This window comes from Carettochelys insculpta, chromosome 9 (genome assembly GCF_033958435.1).
Source record: "Carettochelys insculpta isolate YL-2023 chromosome 9, ASM3395843v1, whole genome shotgun sequence".
Lineage (NCBI taxonomy): Eukaryota > Metazoa > Chordata > Testudines > Carettochelyidae > Carettochelys > Carettochelys insculpta.
Window position 1 is genome coordinate 3,301,100 of NC_134145.1, and position 23,089 is coordinate 3,324,188.

General features: G+C 49.3%; 1 protein-coding gene and 7 non-coding genes across 8 annotated transcripts; 6 read left to right on the forward strand and 2 right to left on the reverse strand.

Moving 5' to 3' along the window:
* Positions 1–233: 233 nt before the first annotated feature.
* Positions 234–349, reverse strand: LOC142018132 (U5 spliceosomal RNA). Its single transcript, XR_012646730.1, has one exon. It is a non-coding gene; the product is annotated as a U5 spliceosomal RNA (small nuclear RNA).
* An 11,178-nt stretch (positions 350–11,527) lies between these two features.
* Positions 11,528–17,188, forward strand: RPS8 (ribosomal protein S8). Its single transcript, XM_075003078.1, has 6 exons — positions 11,528–11,568; positions 12,131–12,237; positions 12,651–12,750; positions 14,339–14,514; positions 15,635–15,764; positions 17,027–17,188. The coding sequence occupies exons 1-6, from the start codon at positions 11,565–11,567 to the stop codon at positions 17,134–17,136; spliced, it is 627 nt and encodes a 208-aa protein (XP_074859179.1). The 5' UTR covers positions 11,528–11,564; the 3' UTR covers positions 17,137–17,188.
* Positions 11,979–12,063, forward strand: LOC142018142 (small nucleolar RNA SNORD55/SNORD39). Its single transcript, XR_012646740.1, has one exon. It is a non-coding gene; the product is annotated as a small nucleolar RNA SNORD55/SNORD39 (small nucleolar RNA).
* On the forward strand, positions 12,453–12,558 carry LOC142018145 (small nucleolar RNA SNORD46). Its single transcript, XR_012646743.1, has one exon. It is a non-coding gene; the product is annotated as a small nucleolar RNA SNORD46 (small nucleolar RNA).
* LOC142018143 (small nucleolar RNA SNORD38) lies at positions 14,772–14,844 on the forward strand. Its single transcript, XR_012646741.1, has one exon. It is a non-coding gene; the product is annotated as a small nucleolar RNA SNORD38 (small nucleolar RNA).
* Positions 16,700–16,770, forward strand: LOC142018144 (small nucleolar RNA SNORD38). Its single transcript, XR_012646742.1, has one exon. It is a non-coding gene; the product is annotated as a small nucleolar RNA SNORD38 (small nucleolar RNA).
* A 997-nt stretch (positions 17,189–18,185) lies between the features above and the next one.
* Positions 18,186–18,317, forward strand: LOC142018093 (small nucleolar RNA SNORA35). Its single transcript, XR_012646693.1, has one exon. It is a non-coding gene; the product is annotated as a small nucleolar RNA SNORA35 (small nucleolar RNA).
* A 2,786-nt stretch (positions 18,318–21,103) lies between these two features.
* Positions 21,104–21,233, reverse strand: LOC142018094 (small nucleolar RNA SNORA35). The gene has a single exon (XR_012646694.1). It is a non-coding gene; the product is annotated as a small nucleolar RNA SNORA35 (small nucleolar RNA).
* Between the last annotated feature and the right edge of the window lie 1,856 nt (positions 21,234–23,089).

The following is a 23,089-nucleotide window of genomic DNA, read 5'->3' on the forward strand; positions in this document are numbered from 1 at the left end:
TCCCCGGGGGGCTGTGCCACGGCCGGGAGCCCAGCGCTGCCAAGGCTCACGCTGCTCCTTCCACTCGTGGTGTCAGCACATACCTGAGCACGGGCCCCCGTTTTCTGTAAGCTAAATCCCGTAGCTTTTTTCGTTCTGCTTATCTTTTATTAATATTCATCCTAAACAAACCCCCCCCTTTTTATCTTAAGTGAAAACTCTGCGTTTATTTTATTTTTTAACAGGTAGAGAAAAGCTCCACCGAAGTGAAGCCTCAAAAAATTTAGTAAAAACTCATAAATGTTCCTCTCCACGGAAATCTTTAGTAAAAGGCGAAAGATTTATACGATTTGAAGAAAAACCAGAGTATGTAGCGATTTTTCCACAGGCGCTGCCCGCCAAAGAACGACTTCCTCTCAGGTCACGGTGGCTACGCGCCCGACCTGCAAAGCCTCCCCGTCGTGCAGCCCATCGGCCGGACGCGCTCACAGCCCAGTTTCAGCGTCGGAACCAGGGGTTCAGGGAGCAAAGGCAGCCCCTGGATCAGGGACTCGGGTCGCGCTGCGCAATGCATTTTGGGTATGCAAATGAGCCTCCCTGGCTGTACCCAACAATGTAGCGGACCCTGGGTGTCATGGTTGTGACACCTGCCACAACAACACGGATCCGGGCGGGGCGGTGGCTGCTGGGTCCCCGCAGCTGCTCCGGCTGTACTTCGCCCACTGGTTACTTCATTTAGATCCGCACACCTTACTGTGATTGTTCCCTTTTGTACCTCACTATTTACATAGAAAATAAGGAGTTACAGCTAGACTGAAAGTGTAAAAATAATTGCTCATGAGAATCAGCAAGTGGTCAGAATCCTTAATATGGAAAGAAGAACATGCAAAGATCCCAAAGTAAAGCTTGCAAAACTCCCAAAAAAAGGCTTGCAACACATACCCAGAGCTTTTAATACCTACACTTAATATTCTTATCAGGATAATTAAGCCATCTCCTTGCCTTATTTCATTTATAAGCTTTTTCTCTCCCTAAACTAAAAAAAAGTCACAAACAAAACACATAAACAGACTGTTTACAGAAAAGCTCAGTTTAAAAACAAAAAAGTTAATACTACTGCAAACAAAATCCAAACATGCACCAGCCACCCCCCACAGGCGTGGCCAGGACAAAACCATGCTTTTCGTATCTTAGGGTGACTACTCTGACAGCTAACTCAACCTCTCAGGCTAGGTCTACACGTGCCCCTTCATTTCAAAAGGGGCATGTTAATGAGCAGGTTCGAAATACGCAGATAGGAAGAAGGGCTTTCAAAAACTGGGGGGAGTGGTCCTTTCGGAAGGTCCCATCTCCACGGGCTTCACGCGATTCGAAAAGCTGCACTTTTGAATTGCTGCATGGGAATAAGGGGACTTCGAAGTAGGCGGGGTCCTTTCGAAAAGGAGCCCCGTCGGGACACGCCGCACAGCGGCAAGAAGCGTCAATTTCGAAGCGCCTCTGCTGCCCGCATGCTAATGAAGCGCTGAATATGCATTTCCGCGCTTCATTAGTAAACTTCGAAATGGCCATTTGCGTGGCCATTTCGAAGTTTGGGGCATGTGTAGACACAGCCCTAGTGTCCCTCCTCTCCTTTGCTGCATTGATGACATCATCATCTGGACCTATGGGAAAGAGGCTCTTGAAGAGTTCCATGCTGATTTCAACAGTTTCCACCCCACCACCAGTCACAGCCTAGACCAGTCCACACAAGAGATCCACTTCCTGAACACTACTGTGCAAATAATTGATGGTCACGTAAATACCACCCTATATGAGAAACCCCTGGACCACTATGCTTACCTACATGCTCCCAGTTTCCATCAAGGGCACAATACATGATCCATTAAATACAGCCAGGCACTAAGGTACAACAGCATTTGGTCCAATCCCTCAGACAGAGACAAATATCTATAAGACCTTTAGCTTTCCTGAAACCGCAATACCCACCTAAGGAAGTGAAGAAACAGATTGACGGAACCATACCTGTACCCAGAAGCAACCTTCTACAACACAGGCCCAACAAGGAAAACAAAAGAACACCACTGGCTATCATATATACCCCCAAGTTAAAGCCTCTCCAGCGCATCACCAGTGACCTGCAACCTATCCTGGACAACGGTCCTTCACTCTCACAGACATTGGGAGGCAGGCCTGTCCTTGCCTACAAACAGCCTGCCAACCTTAAACAAATTCCCACCAACAACTATTGACCACGCCACAGTCAGTCTAAACCTGGAACCCATCCCTGCAACAAACCTCGCTGCCAACTCTGCTCACGTGTGTACACCAGTGATATCATCAAAGGACCTAACCACATCAACCACACCAACAGGGGCTCTTTGACCTGCACATCTACTAATATAATATACATTGCCATGTTCCAGCAATGCCACAACGCAATTTACGTCAGCCAAACTGGACAGTCTCTACGTAAAAGAATAAATGGACATAAATCAGACACCAGAAACGCTAACATACAAAACCTGTAGGAGAACACTTCAATCACTCTGGACCCTGAGTATCAGATTTAAAAGTAGCCATACTACAACAAAAAAACTTCAAAAACGAACTCCAAAGAGAAACTTCAGAGCTGCAAGTCATTTGCAAATTCGACACCATCAGCCAAGGACTGAACAGAGACTGGGAGGGGCTGGCCATTATAAAAGCAGTTTCTCTGCTCTTGATGTTCACAACTCACCATTAACTGCTGACAATGGGCCACTTCCTCTGTGACTGAACAGACCTTGTCAACTCTTCCCCTCCCCTTGACTGACATTCCTTCTTTAAACCCTTCTCTGAACACCCCCCCACGCATCTGACAAAGTGGGTCTTTGCCCATAAAAGCTTCTGCTCCAAAATATCTGCTGGTCTCTAAAGTGCCACAGGACTTGTTGTTGGTTTTCGGGGAAGAGGCATGTCTGTTAAGCCCCAAAGTCTATTAAATCCCAGGGTGCACTTTTGATCTAGTGCCAACCCCCTCCCAAAAAAAATGCTGGCCACTCATAAGAGCCAGAACCACTGGAGCCAGAGCTGCCACCACTTGGAGAACTGGTGTGCGAGGCACCTTGCTATGGATGGAGACATCACTGCCATGGCTTGGAGCACCTCTGTGGCTGGAGGAACCCTGCCCCACACGGCAGCTGGAGACTCCATCACAGCTTTGAAGAGCTGCCACTGCTGCTGGAGCTCCCATGTGCTCCTCCCACCAGGGGTGGGGCATGTACCCACGTGTGAAGCATACCACCTCTGGTGGGAGGAGCACACGGCAGCTGTGCTGGCAGCAGCCCAGGGTTCAGCCGCAGTGGATTGTGCCGGCTGGAACTGAGGACCCCTCCAACTGCAGCAGCCTCGGCTCCAGTAAGTTGCCTTACTTTTTTGGCGGGGGGGGGTGGGGGCAGGATATAGGATTCTATGGAGCCCAGCAGACTTCAGGAACAACATGGGGGGCGGGGCTGGTGGGCATCTGTTGTTCCCAAAGTCCACTAAATTGGGGTCCATAAAATCGAGGGTTTACTGTATTGTTTATTAGATGAGCTTTCAAGGGACATCACCTAATAAATAATATAGTTAGTCGTTAAGGTGCTGGAGGACGACTTTTTTTTGATTTGTGACGATACAGACGAACAGGGTTACCTCTCTAGGGTTGTAGGAGTCATGGAGTCTAACCCCCTGCCGTATTTTTAATTTTTTCAGCCATGGAGCTAATGCTTCTCCATACTCAGGGGTCCACAACCTGTGGCTCCGGAGCCACATGTGGCTCCTTGAGGGGGTCACTTGCGGCTCCGAAAGCTGCAGCCACTGACTCCATGTGCAGTTCTGGAAGCTGCCGCTGCTTAAACAACCAACTAAATCAGTGAACAAATTGAATTTAGTTTGTTGTTTAAGCAGCAGCAGCCGGAGCTGTGCAGCCATCAGCCACAGCAGGGCAGGGAGCCTGGAAGGGACAGCCAGCTGGGCAGGGAGCTGCCCCACGTGGGCAGAAGTCTAAGCTGGTGTGAAAGCTGTGAGGAGGGGCGGCTGCCCCTCCCACTGCCGGAACTGCGCAGCCACACCAAGAAGGAGGCGGCAGTGGCAAGTAGCAGTGGGTGGAGGCAGTGGCCACGGCAGAACTGTGCACCGAGGTGAGTTAAGCCAGTGGGGAGAGGGCTCATTGGGGTTGATCCTGGGGGTGGGTGAGGGAGGTTCTGGCTTGGGGGGCAGGGGTTAAGCCTGGGGGTGGGGGAGGGGCAGTTGCTGCTCTGAGGGGTTAATCCTGGTGATGGGAGGTGGGTTTGTGGCATGGGGGACAAAGTCTGGGGATTGGGGCGGGATTTGGGGGCTGAGGTGGGCAAAGCCTGGAGATGGGCATAATATCTTTCTAACTGGCACAAATCATTGTGTGTGTGCTTTTCTTACATTTGGGGTGATAAAAAGCATGGTTTAATGTTATTTATTATGGACTATCTTCTATTCATGTGCATTGCAGTCCTTGAAGGATTGATTTTATAGCTGAATTTGAAAAAAATGGCTCTTCTTGTGATTTTGGTTGCAGACCCGTCAATGCTAGATGCTCTGGATCTGATTGAAGCTCACAACACTTCTGTACATACTTCTGATGATAAATAAATAAGTGAAATTGCACCAGGTTTTACTGGCTCTTTAAAAATCACTTTAGGACCAGTATTATTCACACCCAGTGCTTTAAGGACTCATCCCAACTAAATCATCCCAGCCAGGGCTTTGTCATGCCAGGATTTAAACACCTGCAGGGAAGGAGATTCTGCCACCTGCCTAGGTAACCTATTCCAAAACTTCCCCACTCTCCTAGAGCCTTTTCTCCTGGCTACTGTTGCTCTTTCTTTAGCTGGCAGGATATTATGGCAAGGGGGCGGCTACTCCCCCCCAGACATTCCCAGTGACGCCCCGTTGCATGGAAGAACAAGAAGGACAATTGGCTCCCTGCTGCATAAGGAGGCTCGAACACAGAGCAAATGCACACGCTTTGCGGAATTACAGGAGCTACAGAACACCAATATCTTGAAGACAGTATCTGCTGGTAGGTAGGACCTGGTATGGTCCCTGCTGCTTGAGCTGCCTCTGCTGCACTGCAGCTCACCTCTGATCGCTGGGGTTTTCTGCACTCCAGCTACTGTGATACACAGAGCACATTTAAACAGTTCTGTCTGACTGTGCACTCACCCTCACTCGGCATGTCACAAAAGGGATCAAGGCACAGGTAGCCTTCCAGCTTCTGGAGTGGACGACAACACTTAATTTTCTGCAATGACAAGAAATTGAAATGAGACAGGGCATTGGTCCATTGTATTGGACCAAACTTCTAATACGCAAAGAACAAGTGTAAGCCACACAGCTCCTGGGTGTGGTGCGCTGTCCCATCCAGTGGCACCAAGGCCACTTACAGAACAAACGAGTGTGCGTTACAGCGTTAGCTACGTGGACAGCTGGATTTTAGCTAACGTGGCCTCTGAACCTCTGGACACACTTCCTCAGCTAGGGGGAATATGTAACTCACAAACCTCCTGTGGAGGGGGGAGGGCTCACAAAGGGTGTGAAGCTCCTGCTGAGGGTAACCCTGACGACCAGGTAACACCTTTGTACTGCAGACAGAGGAGAAGGTGAAGCCTAAGGGGTTTAAATTGGAACTAGGAGTTGGGAAGCAGTTAGTCTGGGCTGAGGGAGAGCGAGACAAAGGAGGGGGCCAGGCCCCAGCTCTGGGGGCCCCTCGGGGCCTCCTCTCCTTAACATGGATTGAACTGGCTGTCTCTGCCTGCTGCACTGACTCCTCTGTACAATGCTGTGTCCTGTCGGCTAATAAACCTGCTGTTCTGCTGAGTAAAAGACTCTCCTGCCTGCGGACACGTTGCAGAACTTGGGGGACCCCAGAACCCCATCACACTGGTGTCAGAAGTGGGATGTTCTGCACCCCGAGGATGAAGCATCCAGCAGTAAGTGACCAGGGCCCTGGAAGAAGTGGGGCCTGCGAGACCCAGGTGTGCTGAAGGGCAGTGAGGTGCAGTTCCCCAAGGCGGAGGGGCCTGCGGTCGAACCCAAGCAACTGCAGTCGTGGTTCTCGAGAGGGGGTGTCACACCCGAGGAGGGGTTACTCCTGGGAATCTGTTGGAGTCGGTCCCAGAAGGTGAAGGGGCTGAGGGCCCAACCCCCAGAAAACAAGTAACCCACAAGAAGGCTAACGCTAAATAAGTTCTTCCCAAGACAGTGTGCTCATGGTCCTTAAGAGCGGGTGTCACACTGAAGAAGGGGTTCCTCTGAGAGTCTGTTGGAGTCGGTCCCAGAGGGCAGAGGGGCCTACGGCCTAACCCCGGGGAGCTTGTGACCCACAAGGAGCCTGGCACACTGAAGGGATTCTTCCAGGAATCGTGGGGTGCAGAGGGCATCAGCCTGAGAGCCTGCAACCACGCTGAGCAACTCCGCTGTGAAGTGGCAGCACCTGGAAACCAAATCGAGATTAAAGAAGCTGGACAAGGCAGCGTGAATGTGCAGTGGCAAAGCTGAGGGTTAAAAAAATTCCTGCAGAGGTAAGCCCGAATCGGGGCAGGGAACCCTGGACTGCCTGGAGCTCTGAACCGAGTGGCCTGCCACAGCTCAAGGAGGGAAGAAGCGATTCCAACCCATCATCTACTAGTGGCCAAGACAAACCTGCGAAGAGTTTTCCAGGCCTGGGCCAAGGAAGGTGCCTGTGTGTCTGTGCAGGAAAGCAGCTGGTCCACTGGGAATGGCAAGTTGTCTGTGAGAAAAGCTGCTTCACCTTCTGTGTGTGTGTGGAGACCATCCTGGGGGCTGGGACAAAGGAGAAAGTGTCTCCCATTGTCTGTCTGTGTTGAACAGCAGCAGCAGCAGCCTGGGGAGAGAGCAGAGCCTGCGTTTGGAAAAGGTGCCAATCAGGAAACTAGCCCATTGTCTGAGGAAGATTCCCCAGCCTGGGGTGGCTGGAAAAGGAACCACCAAAAAAAAGCATTCCAGGTGTGTCTCTGAATCCAGCCATGGGGGCTGGAGCAGAGGGAATGGCTCTGGAATGGGCAGTGGTATCCCTGCTAAGGACGCTGGTCCTTGGTGCAAGAAAAGTGCTTCTGCTTCTGGGGAAGTAAATCCTTTGCCTGAGCCTGTGGGGGCTCAAGATGGAGCCAAGATCCCAAAGCTGGATCTGAGGGCAGCTAAAGCCCAAATGGGAAGTGGGCCTACCTCTGTGTCTCTCAGGGGGGATGATGCTTTAACTCGGTCTAATCCAGTTAGGATCATCAGGAAATCCCAGAGACCAAACGATTCTGGTACTTGTTCTTTGCCTAATGCTGAGGTGTTACTGGGAGGGGGTGAGAGGACTCTGTCCTACCAGAGTCATCCTCTCGCCAGGACACAAGAACAAACGGGCAATGAAGTTATGCTAACTAATAAAGATAAAGGAGCTGGTAGCAGAAGGGAGGAAAGTGACCCTAACCTTCTGTCCGGTGGTACTGGCTGTCTGCCTGGAGGGGGATTACGTGGGAATCTGCCTAATGGGCCAGAAGTGATCCTGGGTGTAGGTAAAACCCAGGAGCTGGTTGTGGCTCAAGGGAGCAGTGCCCCCGTGGAGGCAGACGGGTGAGTTATTGTTTGGGGAAGCTCTTAAGGAAAAGAATTTCCCTGAAACTTTTCCTAACCCGTCTGTGGGGACTGCAGAAAATGGGAGTGAGGTAAAGAAAAATAAACAGGAAAGGTGCTTGTCTGTAAGAGCCAGAGCAGCCCTTTGCCTGGGGAGAAGTTTGTTTCAGCCCCTGATGGCCAGGACCTGCCTGAGTGTAAAACCACTGGCTGTGCTCTGCAAGGGTCCAAAGCAGGCAGTGTAAAAGTTTCTCAGGAATTGGAAGCTGGTGCAAGTAAAGTAAAAACTATCAGGAAATGTAAGCAGCCCTGTAAGAACCAAGTAAAACGGCTACACAGTCAGTCTCTGTAGGATGCAGGAGAGGTTCAGCAATTCCCCATCTCCAGATGCTGAAAACACTTATATTCTCACACTGAACTCCAGTTCTAATTCCATGGAAAGGAAGAAGTTAAAGGTAAAAGAACAAAGAAGCTGTGGGCCTGGTGGGCCAGTAAGGAATAAACAGGAATTCCTTCATGTGGATTCTGCGTCTGGAACTCACAAAACAACTCTCAAAAAGCAGTTTGGTTTGCAAATTTCCAGACTGGCAGGAAGGGGGCCGTCTCCCTAAAATCATCAATGGCCCAGCTCTTGTTAGAAGGGAGGGCACACCCAAAAAAATCAAATTTCCACCCCAGGGGGCAAGGGAAAAAATTAAAACTTAATGGTGCTAAAAAAGGCCTCAGCCATTTATCCCCAAAATACCGGATTCTCAAAGAGGTTACACAAAAGTTGTGGTCTACCAAAGAGCAACGTAAATGTACAGTTGCAATGGGTTTGTTCTGTTACTCACGCTAACTGCTGTAACCAAGGGGTGCTGCTACCAAAAGCTGTAAAATTGTACCATGCACTAAATGTTTAAAAAGAGCCGTGTGACATAACATTAATGTAAAAGCATAAATTGTATGTTGCAGAAGTCTGTAACTCTGAAATGTCACCATTGTTCCCTGTAAGTAGTCTTGCAACCTCTAACATAAGAAGGAACATTCCAAACCTATTGTGTGGCATAAAAGGGAAAACTGAGGCACACAACCATTGTGGTGGTCTGGCTAAATGCCAAGAATAAAAGCATTTGTACCTTCCGTTACTAAACTGTAACTAAATTCCAAACATTAGCTGAAGCAGCTGTATGGACTGGTGGTCAAATGGGGCAGAACCCAGACCACAAAAGACCTGTTTAATCTGTTGGTGCTGCAGCATCTGTATGGGCTCTGCCCGTCCGACTTAAAAACGTGGCTAACGGACCGGGGCCAAAGCAGCGAAACCAACCAACCCAAGGGAACTAAAGGGACTTGCCCGGCTGCATCACATGAAAAGGGCCAAAACCAAGCTCCTGACTTGGAGCCTCCCCCAGCAGGACTATGATGTGGAGGTGGTGCACATCAAGGGGAGCAATAAGGGTACAGCCGATGCCCTGTCACAAGGGGAGGGCCCCGAACTTCCCCAGGTCACCATTTGAGTGACCCCGCTCAGTTCGGTCTGGAAGGGGGGAAAGATGTAATGGAGTGGGGGATACCTGTGGAGGGGGGAGGGCTCACAAAGGGTGTGAAGCTCCTGCTGAGGGTAACCCTGACGACCAGGTAACACCTTTGTACTGCAGACAGAGGAGAAGGTGAAGCCTAAGGGGTTTAAATTGGAACTAGGAGTTGGGAAGCAGTTAGTCTGGGCTGAGGGAGAGCGAGACAAAGGAGGGGGCCAGGCCCCAGCTCTGGGGGCCCCTCGGGGCCTCCTCTCCTCAACATGGATTGAACTGGCTGTCTCTGCCTGCTGCACTGACTCCTCTGTACAATGCTGTGTCCTGTCAGCTAATAAACCTGCTGTTCTGCTGAGTAAAAGACTCTCCTGCCTGCGGACACGTTGCAGAACTTGGGGGACCCCAGAACCCCATCACAGGTGCGCTGTCCCATCCAGTGGCACCAAGGCCACTTACAGAACAAACGAGTGTGCGTTACAGCGTTAGCTACGTGGACAGCTGGATTTTAGCTAACGTGGCCTCTGAACCTCTGGACACACTTCCTCAGCTAGGGGGAATATGTAACTCACAAACCTCCTGGGTGCAGTGTCCTGTCCCAGCTATAGAGGACTGCATGGATACAAATGTCCACTGCAGATGTGGGTACCCATGGACAGACATCATTATCCAGTGATCCACCAGGCTTTATTTCCAAGAGACACTGCACCCAACGGAGAGGAGGTGTGGTTCCATCACTCCTGGGATAGCCACATCCACATGTAGAACGTTAAAACAACAAAGGGTCCTGTGGCACCTTATAGACTAACAGAAAAGTTTTGCGCATGAGCTTTCGTGAGCACGGACTCACTTCATCAGATGTAGAACGTTGTGTCTTTGCAGGGCTCTCTCCTCTGGTGGTACCAAGACCATTTTAAAAGAAAATAATGAATCTGTTCTATAGCCTCAGCTGCTAGCCAGCTTGCTTTTTAGCTCATGCAGTATTGGCTCATGGCCAAAGGTCCCAGATTCAGTTCTGCCTACAGACTCGCCGGGGTCTGCTGGCATCACACTAGCACCTCTTTCCTCAACAGAAGTTGTTCCACAATATAAGCTATTACCGCCCACAGAACCTCACCCTGTTTCTCATACAAGAAACTGAAGTATTATATAAATCAGGTTACAAAGTGCCAAAGCCCAACCAGAGTGGATGCTTTCTTTGCTGCTCATATTTTAGTTTAGGTGGCTTATACACCCATTGAATTGTAGATGACAGTGCACGTTTCCAAGCCTGGAAAGAATTCATACGGGGTTAGGACAAACCAGCTGTATGTTTCAAAATAAATACAGGACAACCAAAGCTAATGTGGAAACTCTAAAAGCAAGAAGCTAAATTTGTGATTCCTTTTAATAAGAACATAAGAACGGCCATACTAGGTCAGACCAAAGGTCCATCCAGCCCAGTATCCCGTCTGCCGACAGTGGCCAATGCCAGGTGCCCCAGAGAAGGAGAACAGAAGACAATGATCAAGTGATTTATCTCCTGCCATCCATCTCCTGCCCTTGTACTGAAGGCTAGGGCACCATACTTTGAATTACACTCCATATAAACCCATTGCACTGGTTACTAAAGTCTCTTAGTAATTTTTGTACAAGCCTGCCATACACAGGAAGTGATTATTCTGCCCATGGATGGAAAATATTTGAGAGAAACTTAGTTCTGATGAAACAGTGGCTCCCAACTGCCCTCACATACATATACATCCTTGGAGATGAGAGCCTGCCTTTACAGTGGTGTCTAGTGCTGTTACCTAGTGGTGTGAAATTTTTGGCAGGCTATTAGCAAGATTTTCCTTGGAATGTGTAAAGATATACCCCAGGAGCGCCTGTCCCTGAGCACATCACAGGATTGCTCCCAAGGCCTGGAGAGGGGGCACTGTTTGAGCAGGGGGCAGGTCTCCCTGCCAAGGCTGGACCAGGGCCTGGTCGGACGAGTCCCAAGGCTGAGATGGGAGCGGACATTCCCCGCGGCAGTTCCTGGGCAAGGGACCGGGGCGCCGGAGGCCGAGCTGCTCCGCGGCGCGCGGGGGTGTTTAATCTAAGGGGCAGCTGTTGGAGGCGGACCTTCCGGGGTGCAGATGAAACGTTCCTCGCATTGGGGCGGGGGTCAACTCCAGATCCGGGGCTCACCTCCCGGCCGCGACGCACTGGACCCAGGGGTCCCAGGGTCGGGACGGGCTGGCGAGCGCGGCCAGCCCGCCACATGCTCACACCCCGAACCCTGCAGAGGGGGGCGGGGAAGAACAAGCAGGACTCCCACGTGCCACTTGGGTCGCCGTAGGATGGCGTAAGCTGCGCTCCCAGGGCGCGGCGGGATGACATTGCCGCCTCGCGAGATCTCGGCCACACAAACCGCCCCGTGAGCCTTTGCGGCTCTCTTTGCAGCCGGCGCCGCTTAAGATGGGTGAGTAGGGCCGCAGCTCCGGGCCTGCCGGCATCCGTCGCCATCCGTCCAGGGCGCCAGCGGCTCGGGCCCCTCGTGAGGTGGGAGGGGACCGGAAAGTGGGGTGGGTCTGCGGGGCTTGCGATCGGGGCGGCCGGGGTCGAGTGCGGCCCAGGTGGGGCAGACCTGCTGCTTTCTCCCGGGGAGGCCTGTAGCCCAGTGTCCGCTTTCCTTTCTCTGGCTGTGGGCGGCTGCAGGTCGGGAACTTCCTCCGCCCAAAGACCTTCCTCCCAGCTGGGGCGCGGGGTCCTGCCGCGGGCATGAGGCGTCTTGCGTCCAGGTAGGTGTGAGCGGGCTGGTTGCACGGTCGTGACTGCTCGTGTCAGGGATTGCCCTGTGTTGGCTTTGCTGAACACTACGGGAGGGGGCTCTGAGTATCCATGATGAAGCTTCTCTAATTGCTGCATTACACCGAATGCACCATGTGGAAATTAACCTTGGAGAGCTGAGTACTCAGAGCCTTGCTGTTACATAGTCTGGCAGCCTCCTCTTCCTATCTGATCTGCTCTTTGGTTTAACCCAGGTATCTCTAGGGACAACTGGCACAAGCGTCGCAAGACTGGGGGCAAGAGGAAGCCCTACCACAAGAAGAGGAAGTATGAGCTGGGGCGACCTCCTGCCAACACCAAGGTGGGGGATTTGGACTTAAGGGATAACTGGATGTTGCTGCCCTGGCTGTTTCAGAAAATGCTGTGTTAGTTTCGTGCAGTGTACTGCAGTGGTAAAAGCTTCTAGAAATGCCCTGCTTCATCACCACCTTGTGGTCCTCTGAGCAGTGGCACTTCTCCTTTATCTGAGATTTTGGGATTCCATTAATTCGGTATGTTGTAATGGAGTTAAGAGGCAGTTGGAATGATGAGAATTACGCCTTAGGTGGGTGCTATTGACCGTTTTGGTTGCAATTACTGCACCTGCCAGTGCTAGGATCTGTCATAGTTACACTGACCATATTGCCTTTCAACTTGCAAATCACTCTCTGCTTTCTCCTGAGAATATTGTATCCTTAGCAGTTTGACACAGTTCTGTTGCTTTTGTTCTGACAGATTGGCCCACGCCGCATTCACACAGTGAGGGTTCGTGGTGGTAACAAGAAATACCGTGCTCTGAGATTGGATGTGGGAAACTTCTCTTGGGGCTCTGAATGTAAGTATGAAGATTAGCATGCAGGTTTCTTTCTGCATTTAGAAAGCCGTCTACTCTTGCTTTTGTTGGACTTGAGAAATGATACAAGCAAGTAGCTTGGATCGTGACGTTGTGGTTGCCTGTACAATGTTTGTTTCTGGAGCAGTGTGGATAATGATGATAACTTTGCCCTTAGGTGGGCTTAATAGGAGTCTTGGAGGTCTCTGTTAAGCTCACAGTGATAGCAATGTCATAGTTACACTGACTATACTGTTTGCACGTGTTCTTGTTTCGGTTTGGGGGGCAGCTATCACAGTGTTTTCACATTAAAAACAAATGATTATCAAATTATAAGTGTGACTGTAGGGATACAAGCAGAATGTTTTCTACTGCCTGTCAGAAAGTATTTGTTATTTAAATAAAGGGAGACAAAAGAATTCAGGAGGCAGGAGAGCATGAGGGTTCTCTGACAAGAATGGTTTGGTGGAACAAGTGGGCTTGAAGGAGAATGTAATGGGCCCAGCAACAGTAATGGAGAGTAGGCAAGATCTTTGGGGAAGGAGCCAGGCATTAAGGCGAGAGACTGGGATCTATAATCCTTCTGCTGGGGGTCATCTGTACTCTTGGAGGTAGGGAGTGTCTTGGACTTGTATGGTGCTGAAACTAACAGTCTCTATCCTGAGCCTTTTGGATGCTTCAGTAATGCAAATAAGAAATCATAAATCTGGTGTAGGTTAATGATGTTGGAAAAGTGACCCATCTCACATGAGGTGGAGCAAGAATGGTCTTTTCCCAGCTAGTAGTATACACAGCTTCTTGTCATCCTGTGAAAAATCACCTTTCCTTGTTGGCACTCTAAGCAGAGAGCCTATGGTTTGACTAGGCTGTGAAGACTAAGCTTTCCCTCTGGTTAGAGACAGCCTCTAGCCAACAGCCATGAGTCAGTTCCACTGAGCATTGTGGGGAAAGCCAGCAATACTGTTGCCCATACCATGCTTGTCCTGTGGACAGAAAGACCTGAGTGCCCAGGGATGGCAACTGCTAAACTTGTTGAAGCAAAATGTCTGCCACAAGATGATGTTTTACCTCGCTGTGGAGTGACCGGTGGAGGGTGGGAAACCTAGTTTGCAGCTGGGATAATGATGTGAGGTCTCGATCCTACAAACGCGGAACATGGTGGTTGCTTCTGGAGGAATGCTATTCGCTTCCATGGGAACGATGGCCTGCGGTGGGAGGAGTTCATAGGTTTAAACTTTGGCTTTATGCTTTCACATATATGCAGCTTGTATGGTGGTAGCTTTCAGATGAGAAGTTTGACTTTCTCAAATGAGACGGGGGAGGGGCGTGCGGAAGAGGAAGACAGTGCACAGGACCTTCCTGGGGATTATCTAATGCTTTATTTAGTGTGGGTTTGTAGCCTTTTGCAGCTCTCCCCTGCGACCATATAGGCTGCACTGGGAGGAAACAGTATATACTGAAAGGACTCTCTGAACAGCTGGAGGACAGATGGTAATGTCTGCATTGCTTCTGTTTATAGCTGTTATAAATGCTCTGTTGAGGCTTTACCTTTTATTTGTGTGGGGTTTCATGAGTTCCCTTGTTTTTCAAGGCTGCACCCGCAAAACTAGAATCATTGATGTGGTCTACAATGCTTCCAACAATGAGCTGGTGCGGACAAAGACCCTCGTGAAGAACTGCATCGTTCAGATCGACAGCACCCCCTACCGACAGTGGTATGAAGCCCACTATGCCTTGCCCCTCGGACGAAAGAAGGGCGCTAAACTGGTACGTGGTGCGCTGAGAAATCTGTACTTGATGCTTGGTGAATCAGCCGGTCTGAATGCTGGGCAGGGATGGCAGAGTCTGCACTGTGTTCCTGCCTTGATTAACTCATTAATGGTTGTCAGTTCTCCTTTGTTGGGATTTCAGCCAGTGTCTGATAATTACATTGTGGGCCTTCTCCAGCCCTTTGAAAAGTTCAGTTGCAGTCCCTTGGCAGTGTTAGATGAATGGAGGGTATCGGTCCCTTAGAGCTTTCTGGTCTTCTGATGATGATAATTTTGTCCAGTTCTGCTGCTGAATGGAGAGCGATGACAACTTGTGATGCTGAAGAAGACTTTGCAGTGGGCGAGTCAGGGCCTTGCTTCAGGGAACAAGCATTTGCTTCTGGAGCCGAGTCCTGCATGTTAGTCAGCGATATTGAAACTTGGGTTTGGCCTGGAATGATTTTTTTGCGGGGGGTGGGGGAGAGTTTGGCTGCTCAGTTTATTGTTGGATAGTGGGTGGTGGGTGTAGACTCGCCAGTTAAATTTGTCTTCAGACAATCTGATGTTCTTCTGTGTGGCGGGGGAAAAAGACTCAGCTCATTTTGGGGTGGGGGAGTAGTTCAGATTTTCTATGGTTTCTTCTTTCAGAGAAGGGTTCTTTGCCTTTGGAGAGCACATTCCTTCAGGGCCTGATCTGTGGCCCTATAAACTTATAGCAAACTCTAAACTCTAGTTCAAGTTGCAGCTGATTTTGGCTATCCGAGGTCGCATAGCCTATGTGCATGGAACATGACTAACAGCAGCCATTGGTAGAAAATGGGGGATAATTCATTCTCTGTCAGTAGCCACCTCCCTTACTCTGGGTTTTCCATACATAAGCAGGCATGTTTTAGACTACAAGCGTAATCAGGGTTTTTGCGCAATAGCGTTCAACAAAGTGTTTGTCTGACATGGCAGTTGCATATTGTGGTCTAAAACTATGGCTTTTCATATGTAAAAAAGTCTCTCTTTTTTGGACTTGGAAGGAATATTGAAATTACACTGTAGAAGTGGAATATAGTGAGACTTCCAGCAAGAAGATGAACAGCCACACAGCTAAATGCAGCCTGTCCTGAATCCTTTTTCTGGTTTTGTTTCAGACTCCAGAAGAGGAAGAAATCTTAAACAAGAAGCGCTCGAAGAAGATCCAGAAGAAATATGATGAGCGGAAGAAGACTGCCAAGATCAGCAGCATCCTGGAGGAACAATTCCAGCAGGGGAAGCTTCTTGGTGAGTCCCCAGGGAGGGAGAGCTCAGTGAGTTAAAGGCGCAAATAAAAGTTGGTAGAGCAAAAGCTAGTCTTGTTCATGTTTCTAAAGTCTTGTCTGGATTAGCCAGCCTGATGAAAGCCATAAAAAGGTGCGGCCTGAAAGCGATATTGGAGTTCATCTGTGGTAAGCAAGCTTGGCAAAATTCGATTCCTGTTCAGACAGATGTGATTTACAGTGAGTAAATAGCTTCAAATCAAACTCAAGTTCTAAAACACCATTCTGTAAATACTTATGATTCTGGATGGAAGCTATCTTACTAACTTGGGGTAAAAAAAAACAAAACTGTAATCCTTTCTAGCCTACTTGTAAAATGGTTTACTGGCTGTTAGCTGTGGCTTTCCTTAAAATGTCTGGATTCTGGAGGGATCCAGCAGTTTTAGAGCACCAGGCTATCTTTTGGCTTAGTGAAAAGGAAAAAATGCCCACATCTCAACTGGCAGTTTATTCAGCTTCTGGAATTGCTTAGCCTTGGCCAGGGGGTTATTCTCTGAATCTACAGGGAGCCTTAGAGCGGCAGGAGAAATTAGCAGTTTTGGTTTGATATCTGGCTTTTCTCAGGTAAGATTTGCCAGTTTTGTTAAAATCCTAATGCCAGGCCTGCGTGGCAGATGTGTAGTATCATGATTACATTTCTCAGGGGTATGGGAAAACCACACACCTTTGGGCAATATAGTTACACTGACCTAACCCATGGGGTAGATGGCATTAGGTTAGTAGGAGAAGCTCTCCTGGTGGCCTGCTAGTGTGTTCAGTTCTGTGCTGCTCTAGGGGTTTAATGAAAACAAGGCCAAATTCCACTTGTGCTGCCTCTTTTCAGTGAACGGCTTTCTTGGGCTTAATAGTCAATAATTTTCCTTATCTGCCCTGGTGTATGGATGGTCAGTATTCTGAAGTCCTCTGGTGATGAGAACCCTGTCCAGTTCTGCTCCTGAATTTGAGTGATGACAAATGGAAATCTGAAGAGGACTTCACTAGTCCATACGCTAGCCCTACGGCTGTGCTTGAGCAAAGATCTTCAGAGGCACGTGCTCACTAAGATACTGATTTTTTTGGAAGACTTACTAATGGCTTTTGCTTGACAAAGCTGGTGCCGGAATGGGTGACCTCAGGGAGCAAGGAAAAGTCCAGCTTGTTTGACTAGACACTGATTGGAGAGTCTGTAGGAGTGTGGCTTCCATTCCGCCCCCCCCCCCCGACTTAATGACTGAATTCTCTTTGCAGCATGCATTGCCTCCAGACCTGGACAGTGTGGCCGAGCGGATGGCTATATTCTGGAAGGCAAGGAACTAGAATTCTACTTGAGGAAGATCAAGGCCAGGAAAGGCAAATGAATGTACAATACGCAAGTAAAAGACAGAATAAAAAGCCCAGAGTGTCATGTTACGAAGGAGTAGTGTGCTTACTTGTGTGGAGTGAGGCGGGGCTTGTGAAGCTCCTTTCTCCCACTGAGGTGTGAAAGCAAAGGGGCTCAAAATGGAAAGTTCTTCTTTCTCTCTGTGCTTTCATCCCTAGAGAGGCTGGACCTGTTAGCTTCACAGGGCTGACCCAGCAGGAAAAGTGTGGGACACCTACGCCACTGGCCTCAGCCACTAGTGCAGGTCTGGCTGTCCTAGATCTGCCTACATCCCTGATTGAAATAAAGGGATATTTCTTCTACATTGGTATGTTCATTGTAAAGGGGGATTCCTAGGCTGGAACAGACCTGTGGTCTGTCTCGCCTGTTGTGAGTGACTGGACTGGTGTCCTTATGGAAGATGTTCATAACTTTTTAGCTGTGAGTGCAGTGCGGCACCATTGAAGTCTTTTTCCCGGTGGTGGGAGAATTTCCACTTGGAATCATTTCCTGCTCTGCATGCTGCTTTCTGTCTGTACGTTAATTTACATTTTGTGCAGAGGGATTTGAGTGACAGGTCTGAGAGATCTGCTGGCTTGCTTTTGTTTCAGCTCTGCATTTTGTGGAAGAGCTTAAGTGCTGCAACTCAAGGAGGACTAGCCTTGCTCTTTGTTTTTTCTCTAACTCCTCTCACTGCTGTCTGGGCAGAACTGTATGTTTGCAGGTACCGTGTGCTAATGACTCACAAATACAACAAGTGGGTCTTTTGCCCACGAAAGCTCATGCTCCAAAATATCTTTGTCTGTAAGGTGCCACAGGACTTCTTGTTGGTTTTGAAGATACAGACTAACGTTGGCTGTCTTGCCGATACTAACTCACAGATGTGACTTTCTAAATCGTACTGAGCCTTGTCAGTCAATGTTTTGCTGCTTTGAGTCCTCTAGATTGACAGTACAAACGTCACACGGGCCGCATTTATTTTGTAGTTGTACATTTAACCCAAATATACACTCTCTTCCTTCCCTGGATGATAAGTAAAAACTGGTGCTGCACTGCCAAGTGCCTGGCTGGTCTTTCCCTTGACCTCCTCAGTCTCATTGCGGTGCAAGATGAACTCCCCTCTAGCAGAAGGGCCAGGCCATTTCAGTGGTCTGTCTCTTTCAATGCTTGGGCACACGCTTCCCTTTCCCTTCACCTGCTAGTCAGTGGGAAGGAGGTTGCTGCTGAGGTGCCAGGGCCTGAATATGGGTAAAATAAACTGCTTTTCACAATACAAATGGCCACAGTGGGTCAGGCCAGGGGTCCATCTGTCTAGCCCAGGAGCGTGTTTTCTGTCATTGGCTGGTGCCAGGTGTGTTGGAATAGCGCAGTTTCAGATGACCTATCCCCTATTGTCCCGTCCCATTTCAGGCCGTTGGAGCCTGGAGACGCCCAGAGCAAAGGGTTGTGTCCCTAACTTGGCTAATGGCCTTTGAGGGACCAATTCTCTGTGAATTTACAGACTTTTTTTTTCTTTTTTTGTTTTTTCTTTTTTAATCTACTTTTACTTTCGGCCGCCTTAGCATCCCCCCGGCAGTGACTTCCACAGACTTAACTGCTGTGTGAAGAAGTACGTGGTTTTAAACAATTCCCTGTTCATCTCATTGGGTGACTAGGCTGGTGTGTATTATATGAAGGGGTAAATAATGCTGCTCTACTCCTTTTCTTCACACCATTAATTATAGATTTGTCGTATTCCTTCTGAGTGGCCTCTTTCCTGAACTTAACAGTCCCAGCCTTTAGTTTCTTCTTGTATGGAAATTGTTCCTACCCAATCATTTGGGTTGCTCTTTGAACCTGTGCAAGTCTAACATCTTCAGAGTTGGGGTGACCAGAACTCCATGAAGTGTTCTAGGCATGAGTATACCAGGAATTTATGCAATGACATATTTTGTATGTCCCTCTCCTAGTGATTCCTAACAGTGCTAGGTTTTCTCACAGCTGCTGCATATTGAATGGATGTTTTCAGAGAAATACCCAGTGATCTGTAATAGTCACATCTCTTAAACAGTAACAGCTAATTCAGATTGCATGATTTTGCATGTGTAATAGGGATTATTTTCTAACCTGCATTACTTTGCTCTTACTGCCTGTCTCCCTGTTTAATGAGATCTCTGTAGCTCTTTGCGGTCAGCTTTAGACTGAATTATCTAGAGTAAATTTTATTTTGTCTGCAAATTTGGCTGCCCTGCTGTTCACTCCCTGGTTGGTGTGTTGAACAGCACCGACCCAGTACAGATCTTTAGGGGACCTGACTGTCACTTCTTCCTTGGGAACAGACGCACACACCCTGCCTATTGGTTTTCCTTTCCTAATGGGGCCACAGAGGGGAGGAAAAAATCCTAAGGTACAAAAGATTCTCACCTGCATCAAAATAAGCAAGTCTGCTGCTTGGGTGTGCCTGTCTTAAGTGTCCTCTCAGGCTTCAGGCTAGCCATGCAACCCTGCTTTTGCATCGGAGGACGGGTCTACACTACGGGGACAAGCTGATTGTAAGATGTGCAGCTTATTACATAGCTTTGATCTAACCATGGCAGAGTCTACACTGCACTGGGGGAACAGACGAAGTTGCTGGTGACTCCCCGCTGCGTGATGGAGTACAGGAATGGAGGGGAGAGAGAGTGGTGATTGATTTTTCTTTTGATGGGTCTTGCCAGGAACTGCTAAACTGACCCTGATGGATCATTTGCTGCATCGAGATGCCTCCCAGGAAGGGTGCAAAATTCTTTCATTTATATCAGAATTCACACCTTGATTTTGAAACTGGCTTAACCACCCTCAGGGTGGTGAGCTATCCCATCACCCAGTGGAAATGGTGCACCATGGAAGTGTCATATATGAGCTGCATCAAGCTTTTATTTAGCCTGTGTAACAGTTTTGGTAGAATAGAAACTGCTGGGCTGTGGGGGTTTTTATGCCTTTGGGCCCCTGAAATGAAAGAGATTTGACCTTGTTTGTGCACTGGCTTTATTCCTCCCAGGGAAGTATTCCACCTTTATGCTTGAGGGATATCCTGCATAGCATATTTTCACGTAACTTACCTGTGTTCTCTGCCTCTTACAGTTGGGTATGTACACAAATGGAGTAACTGCATCTGAAATTGCCAATGTCAACAGCATGAGACCACATATATCTGTACTGTAGCTGGAGAGAGGTGTGATTTGTATGTGTACCTTGCTGTAAGCAGCTGTATGTGCAAAAACAGTGGCTAGCTCAGGGTGGGGAGGGATAACTCAGTGGTTTGAGCGTTAGCCTGCTAAACACATGATTGAGAGTTCAGCTCTTGAGGGGGCCATTTAGGGACCTGAGGCAAAGAGATTTCCCCCCCCCGCCCCCCCAAAAAAAAAAAAAAAAAAGGCCTGTCAGGAATGGTGATAACCCCTGCTGTGAGGGCAAGGGACTGAACTGAATGACCTTTGAAGGTCTTGTCCAGCTCTAAGAGGTATGTCTCCACTGCCCTTCCTTCGTGCTCAGCCCCTGCAGCAGACTGCAGTAAGAGGTGCAGATGCTTTTGCTGTGTGTGAGCCAGGGATGGGCAGCTGCAAATAGTGGGTGGGCTGCATGAGCAACCCTCCTTCCCTTTGGTCCCTGACCCCCTGGGGTTCCACCTGCAGCCCCTTTGTGCTCACCTCCCCCGCAGCTCTAGTGCACTGGGGTACCAGAGACCTGCACTAAGTCGGCCTCCCCCTCCCAGCTGATTCCCAGTTCCAGCTCCCGGGGGGCTGGTGATTTGCAGCTCCTGGGAGAGGGCTGGGAGGCACAGGAAGTGTGAGGCTCTGGCATGGGAGAAGCATGGGGCAGAGGAGCTGCAGATCGATTGGTTCCCCACCACTGGTTTAAACTCTAGTGCTACAGGTAGTACTGAGTTTTCCCCTTAGATGCATCTATCTGAGGGTGTGACCTCCCTGCCCTTTTACTCTTGAGGGGCTTGTACTCAGCCATTGGAAGAGGCAGATCACTGAAGTGGCCTGGCCCTTCTGCTGGAAGGGAGTTCATGTTGCACTGCATTGAGATGGAGGAGGCCGAGGGGAAGACCAGCCAGGCACTTGGCAACAAGTCTCCAGTTCTTCACTATGTGGGAGATTGTCCCTGTTAGGGTCAATCTTCCGGGGTTTGATTTTTTGCACACCTCATGGGCATGCATGAAACCAAACTGTCTGGGGTGGTCAGTCAACTCATGTACTCCTTGCTATCATGAGAAATAAGGGATACTGACAGGAGAGTTTCTCCCATTGACCTCCTTCTGTGAGCATGGCCAGGTAAATTGATTGTAGATGAGTCAGTTCTAGCTATGCAATTGCCCGAGCCAGATTGGCGTATCTACGGTTGACTTTGCTGTCTAGTATAGACCTGGCCTGAGACTTTGGAAGGCACTAGAGGATCAGACTCACCCTTGAGGTAAGTGTTACCTCCTCAATTAATGGGATGTGCACCTGCTTGCCCAGTCCTGCAGCTGGCTCAGAAGTTTGCCAGACAGTTTACACAAGCACTTTTCATGTTTCATGAATCATCTCCCCCATTCTCCTCCTCAAAGAGGTGCCAGAGAGGTGGGCTGGGAATAAAAAGGACACCCTGGAAAAAATGTCATATCGTACATGTAAACCATCTTGTCTATACACATGCAAATGGCTCTGCAGCGGTAGGACGTTCCCTCTTGCACAGGTGGGGAAAATGAGGCAGAAACTTTATGATCACACTGCAAGTCAGTAGCAAAGCAGGATGGAATCCAGGCCTCCTGCTGACCGAAATTGGGCCTAACCCATCTGCCTATGCTGCATCCACTGCAATTGTCCTCATTCCTCTCTGCCTGAGGCATGGGAACATTCCCTGTTAGAGGGGGCTCCACTCACAGCCCACATGATGGGGTATATGGGGTGGGAGCTCAGGCTGGGAAGTGGGGACAGATCTGATAGTAGTGAGTAGTCAGCTGCTGGTGTGATCGTGGCCAGATGTGATCCTGGGGTATGTAAATGGGAATCCTGAACAGGAGAAAAGAGCGAGGTCGCAGTGTTAGTCTGTATCTTCGCGAACAAGAAGTCCTGTGGCACCTCATAGACTAACACATACTTTGGAGCAGAAGCTTTTGTGGGCAAAGACCAGCTTCATCAGATGGGTGGGTGTGGGGGGTGGTTTCAGAGGAGTATCTAAAGAGGGGTCCCAGTAAGAGGAGGGGCAGAGCTGTGGCCTTCCCTTTTACTGGGACCCCACTCCTCAAATACCCCACTGAAACCCCCCCCCCGCCATGCATCTGGTGAAGCAGGTCTTTGCCCCCGAGAGTTTATGCTCCAAAATATCTTCATCTGTAAGGTGCCACAAGACTTATTGTTGTTCTCACCTCTGTCTTTGTCAGTGGTGTGATGGCTGCTGGACTCCTGTATGTTGTGTTAGTGTAGACAATTGAAGAGGGGTGTTGATAAATTGGAGTGATTCAGACGAGGCATGAGAATGATTCACAGGTCAGAACTCCCCCACCCCACCCAGCTATCTGGCAGGTTAACAGTTAACTGGTGTCAGTCTAGCTGGATGAGGCTTCTTGGTCATGGTTGACTTGGGTGGAGGCTGGAGCAGCTTCCTAAAGCACCACAGGCAGGGAGATACTCCTGTTCAGTGTGGCTTGACCCAGGAGTGCCATGGCAGGGCTGTTCCAGGCCAGCTGGGTCAGAGAGGCCACCCTCCCCCAGTCCTGTTTAATCCGCTAGTCAGTTTAAGTTAATGTTGACACAGTTACTTAATGAAATGGGATTTTATAGCCATGCACTGGGAGCCCTCAAGTTGTGTAGCTCAACAGGTGTGAGTGGGGCACTGAGAGAAGTGCTAAGGCAGGAGACTTCAGGGAATCACTGCGATTTTGTGCATTCATGCCTCTTTTTAGTCCCCAAGACCTGCCCCTTCCTGCCACCAGCCTGCCCCCC